At 34.9% G+C, this 14,517-nt stretch overlaps 1 protein-coding gene across 1 annotated transcript in view; it reads left to right on the top strand.

Moving 5' to 3' along the window:
• The window catches only part of LOC136025244 (protein O-mannosyl-transferase TMTC2-like), a 117,059-nt gene that overhangs the window by 85,939 nt on the left and 16,603 nt on the right, over positions 1–14,517 (top strand). Inside the window, exons 6-9 of the mRNA XM_065701077.1 lie at positions 3,273–3,397; positions 6,584–6,789; positions 9,593–9,733; positions 14,423–14,504. Coding sequence (XP_065557149.1) covers positions 3,273–3,397; positions 6,584–6,789; positions 9,593–9,733; positions 14,423–14,504 — 554 coding nt within the window. The remainder of the gene's footprint in view (positions 1–3,272; positions 3,398–6,583; positions 6,790–9,592; positions 9,734–14,422; positions 14,505–14,517) is intronic.

Genomic DNA, 14,517 nt, shown 5'->3' with positions numbered 1-14,517 from the left:
TAGTCACTTTCACCTGCTTTCGGCTGTTGCACGAGAGCAAATGTAGACCGAATTTCGTTATTTTATTGGAAGGACGTTGTCAAACGTTGTCACACGCAGTAAAGCGTTTTACAGCGTTACTACGTTATCCAGCGTTACTAGGTAACGTTGCAACGGCAAACATTGTACGTTGTAAAATGTTATGTTAGTTTTTGCATCATTACAATTATGGCGGTTTAACTTAAACAAACAGAAATTATTTTGTTTATGAAAATGGCTGTTTCCTCCTCAGTGCCTCGCTCTTTACGCTAAAGTTTTTTTTTTGGTTTTAAAAAGTAGAGTTGTGACAAACTTAAGCGTAAAGAGCGAGTTACTGAGGAGGAAACAGCCCCTTTCATATACACAATAATTTCTGTTCGTTTTAAGTTTTAATGTCGCTCCTTCCTTTGAGTTAAAAAAAAAACTGTTTTTTTATTTAATCAAACAGTTCGTGGTAACGAACTGTAGTAAGGAGCGACCCGGCTCAATAGTAAACGAAACTCTAAAAAACGGAATTTCGATACTAAAAGATATATCAAAAGAATCGGATTTTTATGCTGATTTTAAATATATAAATTTCATCAAATTTAGTCTTTGTCATCAAAAGTTACGAGCCTGAGAAAATTTGCCTTATTCCGTATATGAAAGGGGTTGTTTTCTCCTCAACGCCTCGCTCTTTACGCTAAAGCTAGCCTCTTTGTCACAGAGCCTTTTTCGTACGATTAAGTGTGTCATAGTCACTTTCACCTGCTTTCGGCTGTTGCACGAGAGCAAATGTAGACCGAATTTCGTTATTTTATTGGAAGGACGTTGTCAAACGTTGTCAAACGCAGTAAAGCGTTTTACAGCGTTACTACGTTATCCAGCGTTACTAGGTAACGTTGCAACGGCAAACATTGTACGTTGTAAAATGTTATGTTAGTTTTTGCATCATTACAATTATGGCGGTTTAACTTAAACAAACAGAAATTATTTTGTTTATGAAAAGGGCTGTTTCCTCCTCAGTGCCTCGCTCTTTACGCTAAAGTTTTTTTTTGGTTTTAAAAAGTAGAGTTGTGACAAACTTAAGCGTAAAGAGCGAGTTACTGAGGAGGAAACAGCCCCTTTCATATACACAATAATTTCTGTTCGTTTTAAGTTTTAATGTCGCTCCTTCCTTTCAGTTAAAAAAAAAACCTGTTTTTTTATTTAATCAAACAGTTCGTGGTAACGAACTGTAGTAAGGAGCGACCCCGCTCAATAGTAAACGAAACTCTAAAAAACGGAATTTCGATACTAACTGAGGTTAGTTTCTTTGTGCACTGAAAAATAATGAGTTTTAGTAGTCGCGTTGAGGCAGCGTCAGAATGAACTAGTAAAAAAATAGACTTATTCCGGTTGTATACTATATTTTCGGCTACTATAGGATTTACCGTTTACTAGGTCGCAGCTATTACTGCAACCAAGATATATCAAACAGTTCGTGGTAACGAACTGTAGTAAGGAGCGACCCGGCTCAATAGTAAACGAAACTCTAAAAAACGGAATTTCGATACTAAAGGATATATCAAAAGAATCGGATTTTTATGCTGATTTTAAATATATAAATTTCATCAAATTTAGTCTTTGTCATCAAAAGTTACGAGCCTGAGAATATTTGCCTTATTTTGGAAAATAGGGGGTAACACCCCCTAAAAGTTATAGGATCATAACGAAAATTAAACCATCGCATTCAGCGTATCAGAGAACCCTATAGAAAAAATTCCAAGGTCCAATCTACAAAAATGTGGAATTTCGTATTTTTTGCCAGAAGACAAATCACGGGTGCGTGTTTATTTGTTTTTTGTTTTTTTTGTTTTTTTTTCCCCAGGGGTCATCGTATCGACCAAGTGGTCCTAGAGTGTTGCAAGAGGGCTCATTCTAACGTAAATGAAAAGTTCTAGTGCCCTTTTTAAGTGACCAAAAAAATTGGAGGGCACCTAGGCCCCCTCCCACGCTCATTTTTTTCCCAAAGTCAACGGATCAAAATTTTGAGATAGCCATTTTGTTCCGCATAGTCGAAAACCATAATAAATATGTCTTTGGGGATGACTTACCCCCCACAGTCCCTGGGGGAGGGGCTGCAAGTTACAAACTTTGACCAATGTTTACATACAGTAATGGTTAATGGGAAGTGTACCGACGTTATCAGGGGGATTTTTTTGGTTTGGGTGTGGGGTTCAGGGGAGGGGGCTATATGGGAGGATCTTTCCTTGGAGGAGTATTTCATGGGGGAAGAGAAATTCAATGAAAAGGGCGCAGGACTTTCTCGCATTACTATAAAAAAACCAATGAAAATATAAAAATGAAAAAGTTTTTTCAATTGAAAGTAAGGAGAAGCATTAAAACTTAAAACGAACAGAGATTATTACGCATATGAAGGGTTCTAAAAATACTTTAGCATAAAGAGCGAGGTATTTAGGAGGAGATAAATACTTCGCTCTTTATGCTAAAATTTTTTTAAATAATTTCAACTATTTATTCTACGGCCTTTCTGATTCAGGGGTCATTCTTAAAGAATTGGGATAAAACGTAACGTAAGTTACGTAAGTTATGTACGTTTGTTACGTAAGTTAATTCTTAAGTTACGTTTTTTTTTACTAATAAAAACGTTCGTTAAAAATTAAAAGATCTAGTTGCCTTTTTGAGTAACCGAAAAATTGGAGGGCAATTAAACCTCCTTCCCCACCCCTTATTTCTCAAAATCGTCTGATCAAAACTAAGAGAAAGCCATTTAACCAAAAAAAGAATTAATATGCAAATTTCATTTTAGTAATTTATGTACGGAGAGCCAAAATCAGACATGCATTAATTCAAAAACTTTCAGAAATTAAATAAAAAAAAACAAGTTTTTTTAAATGAAAGTAAGGAGCGACATTAAAACTTAAAACGAACAGAAATTATTCCGTATATGAAAGGGGCTTTTCCTCCTCGACACCCCGCTCCTTGCGCTAAAGTTTGATTCTTTCTCGCAACTCTACTTTTTAAAACAATAAAAAACTTTAGCGTAAGGAGCGGGGTGTCGAGGAGGAAAAGCCCCTTTCATATACGGAGTAATTTCTGTTCGTTTTAAGTTTTAATGTCGCTCCTTACTTTCATTTAAAAAAAACTTGTTTTTTTTTATTTAATAGCAAGAAGAATCAACTTAATTGAAGTTCACTGGGTAACCCATGAAACCTCTTAAATCTTGATCGCATATACCATTTATGCCACTTAATTTTTTTTTTCTTTTACAGAGGAATATTATACCAAGAATTGAAGAGATACGATGAAGCTATTACATCATACAAAAATGCCATCAACTACCGACCACGTATGGCAGTGGCACATTTAAATCTTGGTCTAGTCTACGCTCTTCTAGGTAAGCTATAGGGCAAAAAATTTATTCACAATTAGGTAAGGTGTTTATTCCTCGTTCAAATGAGGAATTTACTTCAGAAGAGGGGAACTACGTCCTGGATGGGGGATTAAAAAAGGCTGCTGCACAGAACTGAAGCCCAGCCCCCATCGCTGATGCTCGAATCCAACATGGAGCTTTAATTTCCAATCTGAGAATTGACAAAATAATGAATTGGAAATTTGTGTATTAAGTGCAGTGGGATGTCTATTTTTCTTATGGGGCATCGTGTACATTATGGGACATCGTGTGCATCAAGGGAGGGGTTAGGATGGATTCATCCCAGGCAGTTATCCTTCCTCGCTACCTTCTTCAGACCTGAAACAATATTCTTTTTTGGACGTCTTATTAAAAAACACCTTATTTTTGTGTTTTCATTTGAAAAATAGAAAAACTGCAAAATTGTCCCCTCCTTAGATTTTGAAAAATACATTTCGCTCCGCTCTACATTTTCATGTATTGAAGCCCCTGGTGAAAACCTGTTTTTTGAAGTTCATTGACCCTCTTTTGATTCTGTTGCAATTCCTGAAAATTATGTAAATCTATAAAAATAAAAAATTATCTGAGTTAGAAGTGAAAATTTTATGTTTAATTAAAAATTACCAAAGAGGCTTTTTGTTCTGCTTTTGCCAGCAAATCGCCAGGTTCCTTTTTGTTCTTGTGTTAATAATTAATTTTCAATTCTTCAGATCATCTTAGCATTTTGAAGAAAACAAACGATAGTCGTACTTCTAATTGACGTGGGGTCTGTAAAGGGTTTGTTGTCTTTCCAAAACAATGCCTAGAAATTTGCGCCTAGTTCTCAAAGTTGGTTGCTGAGACTCAAACCCGTGCAGGAGCGCTAAAAGCCTTTTTCGTATGATTAAGCTTGCAATAGTCACTTTCACGTGCTCTCGGTTGTTGCACGAGAGCAAATGCAGACCGAACCTCATTATTGTATAGGAAAGACTGTGGTAAACGGTGTCAAATCTTGTGTAAGCTTTTGCACCATCACAATTTTGGCGGTTGAATCAAGTCTTTACACATTAGCGCGCGATAAAGGTTTTATCGTCACGTGACCAGCCGAGTTGAGGGATAAAACAAAACCCAGGTTTGAAATACCATTTGTTGCGGAAAGTACGACCGGTCTTTGTGCTTTCTGTGTGGGAGTAACCATTAAAAAAAAAAAAAAGAAAAGAAAAAAAAAACCTTGAATGGAAATGTACTTCCGATAATCTCCATTTTTCATCAATCTGTAGCTAGCTAGGATACCAGTGCTGATGTAGACTACCTTATTTCATCTGTTATTTAGTTTAAGGCACATCCGAGCTAAGAAACCTGCTGAGCTTAGAAAGAAAAAAGAAGATGAATCACTAACTGCTTCTGTTTTGACATCTGTGGACATAATGAGATGTAATCTAAGTCAGTGAAGGAAACACTTAGATTGTTTTCATAGATATAACACAAGATCTAGGCTATTCACTTTGAAAACTTGGCCTTTTTGTGCAACTTTAAAGCCTTGCCTAGCGGTAATTATTCTACTTTTAAAAATTCACGAGTGCAAAATAAAGTTTTGAAATTTTCCTAGCAAAAGTTTCTTTCGAATTTGACTGAGAAAAAACCTACAAACATTAAGGTTGCTAGGCGTCGAGGGGCTATCTACTTCTTAAATCGTGTACACCAGGTGACGCATGCAACGTAGGGTAGGAGTGTGCTTTACGTAGTGCTAAGTGTGTGTTAAGTAGTGCTAAGTGCTGCAAAGAAGCCTGACATACAGGAAGTGGAGCGAAGATCATTATGCTAGATTTACATAAGATGACATGTTGCAACATCTAAGGACAACGAATCTTAGATATGTTATTTCCCTTGATTCTAACGAGCTTTCATAGTAAAATCCTTAATTTCAAGATCAAATACAATTTTATTTCTAGTTTATATTCTTTTCCTAATTAAATTCTAAAATTTAGGAATCAGAGGGCCGGAAATACAAATCTGGACTGTAATTTCTAGATGCACATGTGTCAGAATAACTTATTCTGTTCTACATGACCATCTGTCATTCGCATAACCAGGTATGGAAACAGTCATATCAGGGAAAATAAAAGTCATTTCCGTCCTAGGTCAATGGTTCTACCCCCTCCAACACTAGGAGCTTGAAATCCTCCCTTCTCGTCGCTACTATGTTTGTGTTGTCACAAAGGTCCTGGGAGACAAAAATGGTATCACTTCTGTGAAAGCTAGTCCCTTTAAAAACTAATAGGTACAACATTATATGAAAAAATTTTATCCACTAAATTGTTATTTTTTAATGATAAATAATTCATATCTCAATTTCCTTTTACTAAAATTAAATAAAAAAAAAAAAAAAAAACAGTTTTTTTAGCTGCAAGTAACGAGCGACATTAAAACTGAAAACGAACAGAAATTATTCCGTATAAAAGGGGTTGTCCCCTCCTCAACGCCCCGCTGTTTACGCTAAATTTTGACTCTTTCTCATAACTGTACTTTTTAAAACAATAAAAACTTTAGCGTAAAGAGCGAGGCGTTGAGGAGGGGACAGCCCCTTTTATATACGGAATAATTTTTGTTCGTTTTCAGTTTTAATGTCGCTCCTTATTTACAGAAAAAAAACCTTGTTTTCTATATTTAATTTTTGAACGTTTTTTAATCAATGTATCTTTTGGTTTTGGCTCACCGCACATAAATAATTAAACCAAAATTTGCATATTAATATTCTTTTTTTTGGGTAAATGGCTTTCTCATAGTTTTGATCAGACAATTTTGATAAAAAAAAGGGGTGGGTGAAGAGGCCTAGTTGCCCTCTAATTTTTGGTTACTTAAAAATGCAACTAGATTTTTTCATTTTTTTACGAACGTTTTTGTTAGTAATAAACATACATACCTTACGAATTAAATTACGCAACGAACTTCTACAACTTCTTCTCTATATTTGTGTATTTTTACTACGCATATGAGGAGGTTCGCCCCCTCGTCAATAACTCTTTCGGTTACTATTGAGCCGTCTTTTGTCTTTTTAATTCTGTAGAATATTGTTTTGTAATTTTATTCAGTTTCTGTTTAATTCCTTGAAAATCAGATTTGTCAATTGTACCACTTTTTAATACAATTGGTTCATGTCTGATATTCTATTAGCAAAGATTACCATTCCAGGGAAAAAGGAGGAGGCTGTCGAAGTATACTTGAAATGTTCTAAACTAGATGGCTCTGGTTTGAAAGACCCTCGAACACACGAATCTACGAAAATATCTGCTCTATTTAATCTAGGAAGATTATATGCTGACGAAGGACTATATCACAAGGCCATTGAAGTATACAGTGATGCCATTCATAAAATGCCAAGTCACTATCAACCTCAGGTGAGGAATCAGCTCTTATGTATAGTTTTGTACTAATATCATCTATTTAAATCTCGAAGAAGCTCTACCTGAAGTGAGGGATTACATCTTGTTATTCCTGCTTAAAGCTTTGTGTTGTAAAGGGTGACAATGAACTCTTGAGCTCATCAGTACAATGAGAAAAGTTCTTGAGCTCTTGTCTATAGTGTCAGTTCTTGAGCATTTAAAGGTAATTATTTCCCAGTTTAAATTTTGCAAAATCCCATTTTGACTATTATTGCTACCAACAACTCATTGCAGCTCCAAGTCTCCTAAGGTTAGCACGATCTCTGCCCACTCCTGTTCCGCCCCATCCTTCTCAGAGCTCTGTTATTAGCCCCTATTTGGGAAGTTCTTACTCTCTTTAAATCTTTTCTTGTAACCCCTTCCTGTCCGATATTTTTCCAAATAGCCCATGTATACAAGAAGAAAACGAAACTCTGCTTAACTCCTAAGGCTAATCTGAACAAACTGACAACCCTGCTTCCCGCTTTACTGGTGCAATATTACTTTTCTACATAATTTCCAGAAATGGGAAGCAATTATTTGTTTTAACCAGAACCACGTGACCATCTGATTTATTTCCCAATTAATTGAACATTGTTTTATTTTTTTTTCGATAAAAGTAACCAAGTGGAAGAAAATAATAATTTTCTTCTCTTACCACTATTGCATTTTTTTTTAAATTGTATTTATGTCCATTTACCCCACCCCCTTCCCCTTATATAGCTTTGAATTGTAGTAACGGACTTTGAAAGATTGAGGGGTCATAAACCCGATATCCTCCTCTTTACGTCCCTTTTCTGACCCTTCCCAAAATGATTTGGGTCCAATCATTAAAACTGAGCTCTGACTGTCCTTATTTTATCGTATCAAGCTTAAAATGTAAGAAATATTAAACTGCAGATACTGAGTATATTGGTGACACCATTTACCATGCCTAATTGTGAAACTTATTATTTAGTTAGTTATTTTAGATCATTTGAAAATAAAGTAGGACTTGTTTTAAAAGGAAAGGTCTATTTACCCCGCGAATGCCTACTTTGCAAAAACTTTCCGTATTTTTTTTTTATTTTTAATTTTATATCAATTCTAAGCTACTTTCTTTCATGTGTGGCAAAAGGCAGTATCTGAGATATGTGTATTTGGTAATCAGAAGATGACCGATAATAAAAGTCCTACGGTTTTAATATTTCAACGTACGACATAGTTTTGCTAACATTCGATAACTGGAATTCTGCTTTATGTGTCTAGTGAATTAATTTTTTGAAATTTGCTTTTCCTTTTTAGATTGAAAAACCTAGTGAAATCAAGTCAGAAAGTCACGAAAATAGGAAATATTTTACTACTTTTTAATCAAGTGTAGATCATTCTCTCAATTTCTTGATTCTTTCTGAAATTGGCTAAGTAGCAATGATTCTGGCTAAGAAATTTCTTGATTCTGGCTCTATGAAAGACCTAAAATTAATAAATCTAGTGTTGTAAATACACTGTTGAGGCCTGATTTGCCTCTCACTCAATTGGACTATCTTTCTTGGCTTTTTCTACAATTAGCCATGGCTTGATGCCAACAACTATTCGATTTTAATTCAATTTCAGAATAGGAAGAATTTACTGAATTAGTCTCTGAAAGAAGTCGAAGTAATCTATTTCAATATCAAGATAGCTTGTCGTTTCAATTTTTTCCAAAACATATTATATTTCCATTTTCCCTTACAATTCCATTCATTCCATCTACAGACATAGTTTTAATGTAATATTTTTACCTTAAAATTGCGTTCATCTTGTGCGATGAACGCGACGAACGTCCTATGCGTTCGTCTTCGCCAAAGATAACGAATTTTTCAGTTGCTTTGCTCTCCGTTACAATTAGTATAATATATAATTTCTGAGTTGCCAAGCCTATTATGTGTTCTATACATTTTCCCATGAAAAAAACAAAACAAAAAAAACCCACAAAGTTTGCTCCAGAAACTTGTTTTGGCTCTGGCTGAACATACGTTTTTTCATGCTACTTTTTAGGCTAATTTCTTGATTCTTGCTTTATGAAGATAGACCTGATGCTCTATGATAGACCTGAAATTAATAAATCTAGTGTTGTTAGTACCTTGTCCTTTCTGGTCAATTTACAGCCGTACGTTTGGTGCAAAATGTTACAGACGGAACATATACCTTTTAGCATGCATTGGGGGGGGGGGGGTAAAGGTGGAGTAACCCCCTAAATACATATCCAAAAAAGCCTCCGAAAAATTGGCCACACTTAGGAATAAGTACCTAGCCATTCTAATGCTCGAACCTCTGTGAAGTTTTGGAATGAATTGTTGTGACAATTTTTTTTCTCTATGGCCTAGGACACCAATTCAATAAGCAATATTCAGTATCATTTATGTTTTTTTCAAAACTTTGGTACAGTCTTTTTAGAGGGCTTGTTTTCATGTAATGTGGCATTTCTCCATAAGATTTACCTGTTTCTGTGGTCTTGTTTGAAAGTGCAGTCGCCCCTAGAAACAATCTTGAATATATACTTGTTTCAGTAAAATTTAATGTAAATACATCTTATTGTTTTTTAAATAAGAATACTCTTTATAGAAGTCTAGTTCAATGGTAATATTTTTTTTAGCATTTCTACCGTTTTCGTATTAAGATTTAAAATAATCTTGATTTTCTTCGTCATTAACATTTTTTGAACACTCTATAGAAATTATAGATGCATGTAACTAAAGTGTTTACGATGAAATCTAGAAGAAAACGCCCAAATTACAAGAACTCTTACTATTTTTTTCAGAGTTTATACAATATGCTCGGGGAAGCCTATTTCAAGCTTGATCAGTTAGAGGAAGCAGAATATTGGTATAAGGAAGCATTGCGGGTAAAACCTGATCATATACCGGCTCATTTGACATATGCCAAACTTCTTGCTCGTCAAGTAAGTTTCTTTTGTTATTTTTTTCCTTAAAAAGTGTTAATTATTTTGATTTTTATATATTCCTATTATGGTCACAATTGTAGCTTTAAAGCTTACACAGTTTAACTTTAAAACGACCAAAAGTTTGAGAGTTACTTAGTAATTTGTTCCCTATGTTTGTAAGATTATAGAAAACTAGCACTTTACTGATATTTTTTTGTAATTTGAATAATTTATTACTGATAATTTTTTTGTAATTTGAAGTAAAACAAAGTATCTCAGACAGCTTAGATAAAGAGCTTTTGTCCAGGCCCATCAAACTTTTGATGGATAAGACTAAACTTGATGAAACTTATATATTTAAAATCAGCATTAAAATGTGATTCTTTTGATGTAACTGTTGCTATCAATATTCCATTTTTTAGAGTTTCAGTTACTATTGAGCCGGGTCGCTCCTTACTACAGTCGTTACCACGAACTGTTTGACTAAAAAAAGAACTAAAAAAATGATCTGCTCAATGTAAAAATGAAGTTGAAACTTAAAACGAGCAGTTTTAGAGCTACTTAATATTTTGTTCTCCAAATTATTGGGGGGCAACCTCCCCCCCCCCTCAACGATGCCACTGTTCAGTACAAAATGTGTCTAATCAATTAAGTAGCCGAGCAGTCAGAAGAACCACATACGGTGAAGACACACATTTTCTTGGTTTGACGCTATAAAACCCCGACATTTTTAGTATCTTTTTTGGACACTGATATACATAAAATATGTCTCTTTAATAAACATTGAATGTAACAAGGTGCCATAGACGGAGAGTTAGAGCATGTAAATCTATATTAAATCAGCAATCAAATATACCGCATGGAGTGAAGACGCAACTTTTTCTTTACGATAACTTATAAAATACTTAAGCTTCAAAAATAAAACGCAACAAAATAATAGACTTGAATTATGCATCTTTGTCTTCCTTAAGATTTGCCCTTGTTAATGTAGTTAAAATCTTTATGAAAAAGCGTAGGTAAATAATTATCGTGAGTTAGATACTAAAAGAATTTATATTCTTGTCTGATGTTTTTAGTGTGCGGCAAAGAATTGCCGAAGTTTCTTTCAAGTCCGTCATTAAATTTGGCGAAGAGCATAAGACATAAAACCATGCAGAAATTCGGGTTTTGAATTTATCATAAACATTGTTTGTAGCCGATTGTAGCCTAGAATGCAATCATTAAAATGACATATACTTTTATACGTGAGTAGCGTGTAGGAGTTTATTTTCTTCTGAAAATGATTTTTTTATCCGAAGCCCTTCTAAGTGTAAAAACGACCTTGCTTCTGATTATAGTTTTAAAATTTTAGCTTTGTATCAGTTAAGATTTAGTGATTGAGCTAATTAGAAAGTGTCTAGGCACTCAAATTTTTATCTTTGTGATCCGGAAAATGATTATAACCAGGGGTACTTGTGTCTTACAGCCATCACACTCAAGTTCTGTCCAGAATTGAAGTTTGGTGAATGCTAATCAAATAAAACAAGTACTATGAAAATATAATACTTTATCAACAAAATTATGAAAACTAGAACAAAGAATTATGGAAGGGGGACCGCCCAGACCGCGTCATACTAAATACGTAAACTAATCTAACCTAGCCTAGCCAAAATACCAAATAAATATTTAATTAAAATATAGCTAAAGGGTAATTTCCCACCGAGCCGAAGCTAATATTGACTGATATAAAGACCGTAAAACTGGTTATTATCTCATATTCGCGATACAAGATCTCGAGTGTGGTGGCTATTAGACACAAGTACCAAACCAGGAATTAAAAGCGGTATGAAAGACTTTGAACTTTAATCACAGGGGCTACACACTTATCACTTCTTTTCTAATTCATGTTATGAATTGACTTTTATTGCCACCAGATGTTGTGAAGTTAATTGAATAATTGGGCCTGTTGCATTAACGGGTCCCGGGTCCTAGTCTTTTATAAATGATTTCGTGGCCCTAAACTTGGCGTTGAGAGCCCCACCTCAAGAGCTAGCAAGGCCGACAAAATTAGTGAGAATGAGGTGATTTAACTGCTGAGTCTTAAAGAGGAAGAATCGGGTTCACTATTGATTACGTACACTCACGAGTAGCTCACTCTTTGTCATGAAACGCCTGGGGACCTTCTGCGGAATCGAAGAGACATGGAAACCCCAAATTAGTCACATTGGTATGCCGTCATATGAATTTATACCCCTCATTTTATATTATTTAGTAGGAAAGGAAGTCCAGTTGGTTTAAATGGAAAAATATTTCTTTGTAATAGGCCATTGAAACAAGTAGCTGTGGTGAGATACCTTGGTTTCCAGCTTGATCAAAATCTGAATTGGAAAGCACATGGTGATCAGGTGGCAGCTAGGGTATCTAGAGGGCTTGGATTGATTCGGCGTCTGAGAAATCAGTTACCTCATTCTGCCCTTTTAACTCTTTATCATTCTATTGTCATGCCTTATATTTCTTATGGTTGTGTGATATGGGCTGGTGGATTTTATACAAGTTTTAAACGTGTCCAGGTTTTACAAAATAAAGTTATTAGACTACTAGGAAATTATGTCCATGGTGAAAATGATACAGTTAATTGCTATAGGAAACTTATGATCTTTAATGTTAGCCAACTTCATGATTATCAACTTGCTATATTTGTATTTCAGAGTATTTATGGTTTGTCCCCTGCTCAATGTATTTTTATGATCTTTAATGTTAGCCAACTTCATGATTATCAACTTGCTATATTTGTATTTCAGAGTATTTATGGTTTGTCCCCTGAAATTTTTCGTCAAATGTTTATAAGGAATTCTTCATACCCCAGTTATGAGACTAGAAATATGGATGATTTGGTATATGAGTGTCGCAGCTCTCAGAGGGGAAGTTTTGGTCCCAAGTTTGCTGGACCAGTAGTGTGGAATTCTTTACCAATGAGTATAAGGTTATCTGAAAATGTTAGCCAGTTTAAGAGTAGACTGAAGAATCACCTTCTGAGTAGAAAATAAATAAATAATTTAAATTGGATGGCTTATTGATTTGTTTTTTTAAGTGTTGTTGTTTTTTTTTTCTTATTCTTTGTTTTCATGTTGTTTTCTTGTTCCCAATTTTTTTGTTTCATTTTTTTTTTTTTTTTTTTTTTTTTTTTTTTTCTTATTCTTTGTTTTCATGTTGTTTTCTTGTTCCCAATTTTTTTGTTTCATTTTGTTTTTTTTTTTTTTTTTTTTTTTTTTTTTTTTTTTTTTTTTTTTTTTTTTTTTTTTTTTTTTTTTTTTTTTTTGTTAATGTTGTTGGTATTGGTGCTCATTAATGTTTATCAGCCACTACTAACAAGTCTCTGACTTTCTAAAGTGGCTGATGTGTTTTTTTTTGTATATTGATGATATGTATAATAAAAGTGTCCTCTCTCTCTCTCTGATGTTGGCTGCCAAATAAACAAAGTAGGTTAATGTGTACATATTTACCAGGGCAGTTCCTAGGGATGGTGGCTACCAGGGACAAAATTGATTATCCTACCCCTTTTTGACTTAAACATAAATAAAAGAAGCCCCGGCCACTGCGCCCTCGGTGACGACGTCCAGGGCAGCTTGTCCCGGCTGTCTCCATTTGAAAGGTCCCCGACTGGCACGTAAAAAGTGTTCTGTTTATGAGGAGGGGCATAACTTTGAATACAAGTACCAAAAATAAACGGATTACAGTATATGGAAAGCATAATGGTGTTTAAGTAAAAATTTATAAAATAAAACAGCTCAACAATTTTTTTTGGGGGGGAGGGGGAGGCTCAAGCCCAAATCTTTCTGTCCAGCACATGTCCCTGCGGGTGAGTCCATTGAGGATAATACACATAGAGGTTAAATTTAATTAGATGGTTGATACAGCCAAAAAGCTTGGCCATATGAAAATTAATTAGCGGGTGCCAGCATTCAAGAAATCAAGCAATACACCCAAGCACGTACGAAAGAATCTTTTTCAGAGGACGGGGGCAAAGTTAAAACAAAATTTCCAGAAATTAAGGAAAATTAAGATTTCGGAACGGGTTTATTGGGACCTCCCCCCTTGCGTACATTAATGCATAGGCCTGTACCTGAGAGCTTTTTAAAAATTGATGTAAACCTTGTAGCTAGAGCAGGGTCTCGTGTTGTCATTTCCCAGCTGTACTAGACCAATGGAACTTTTTGGAATTGCTCTGCAGCCCAAGGTAGGTTTCAAAAAGGTATTTTCAAGTTTCTACCTCCACACCCCTCACCTTCTTAACAGTGGCATCTTGTGAGCTCGTAAAATAATTATGTCTCCCGAACAAAATTTGAAGGAATGGATCTATGGCCCAAATAAAATGGAACCCAAGAAATTGTTTATGCATTTATACACTAAAGTTTTTTAACTTTGAAGATAAATTGGGAACTTACCAGCTTAAAGATCTTCAGTCCAGGAGGAGCAGGTTCTAAACCCAATTTGACTTTCTTTTCTTCCTTTTTTTTCTAAGCAAGTGTAAACAAGTAATGGAACTGTCTTCATAGGACCTTTCATGTCATACAATTAGGGAATGGGTTAGGGTAGGAACATGAAAACAGACTTAGAGTCTTTTGAAGTCATGGCTCCTGTGCTTATGGGTCGCAGGTAAAACTGACTACATTTACTACAAAAGAAAAAATTCAATGTGGATATTTAGTTATTATTATTTTTTTGCAGAGTAAATCTGTTGAAGCTGAAGAATGGTTCATAAAAGTAAGGGAATTAGCTCCAAGCGACTCCACAGTCTATCATCACTATGGTGAGTAGCACAT

The sequence above is a fragment of the Artemia franciscana genome, chromosome 3, assembly GCF_032884065.1.
Source record: "Artemia franciscana chromosome 3, ASM3288406v1, whole genome shotgun sequence".
NCBI lineage: Eukaryota > Metazoa > Arthropoda > Branchiopoda > Anostraca > Artemiidae > Artemia > Artemia franciscana.
This window is presented reverse-complemented; position numbering and strand designations above follow the sequence as displayed.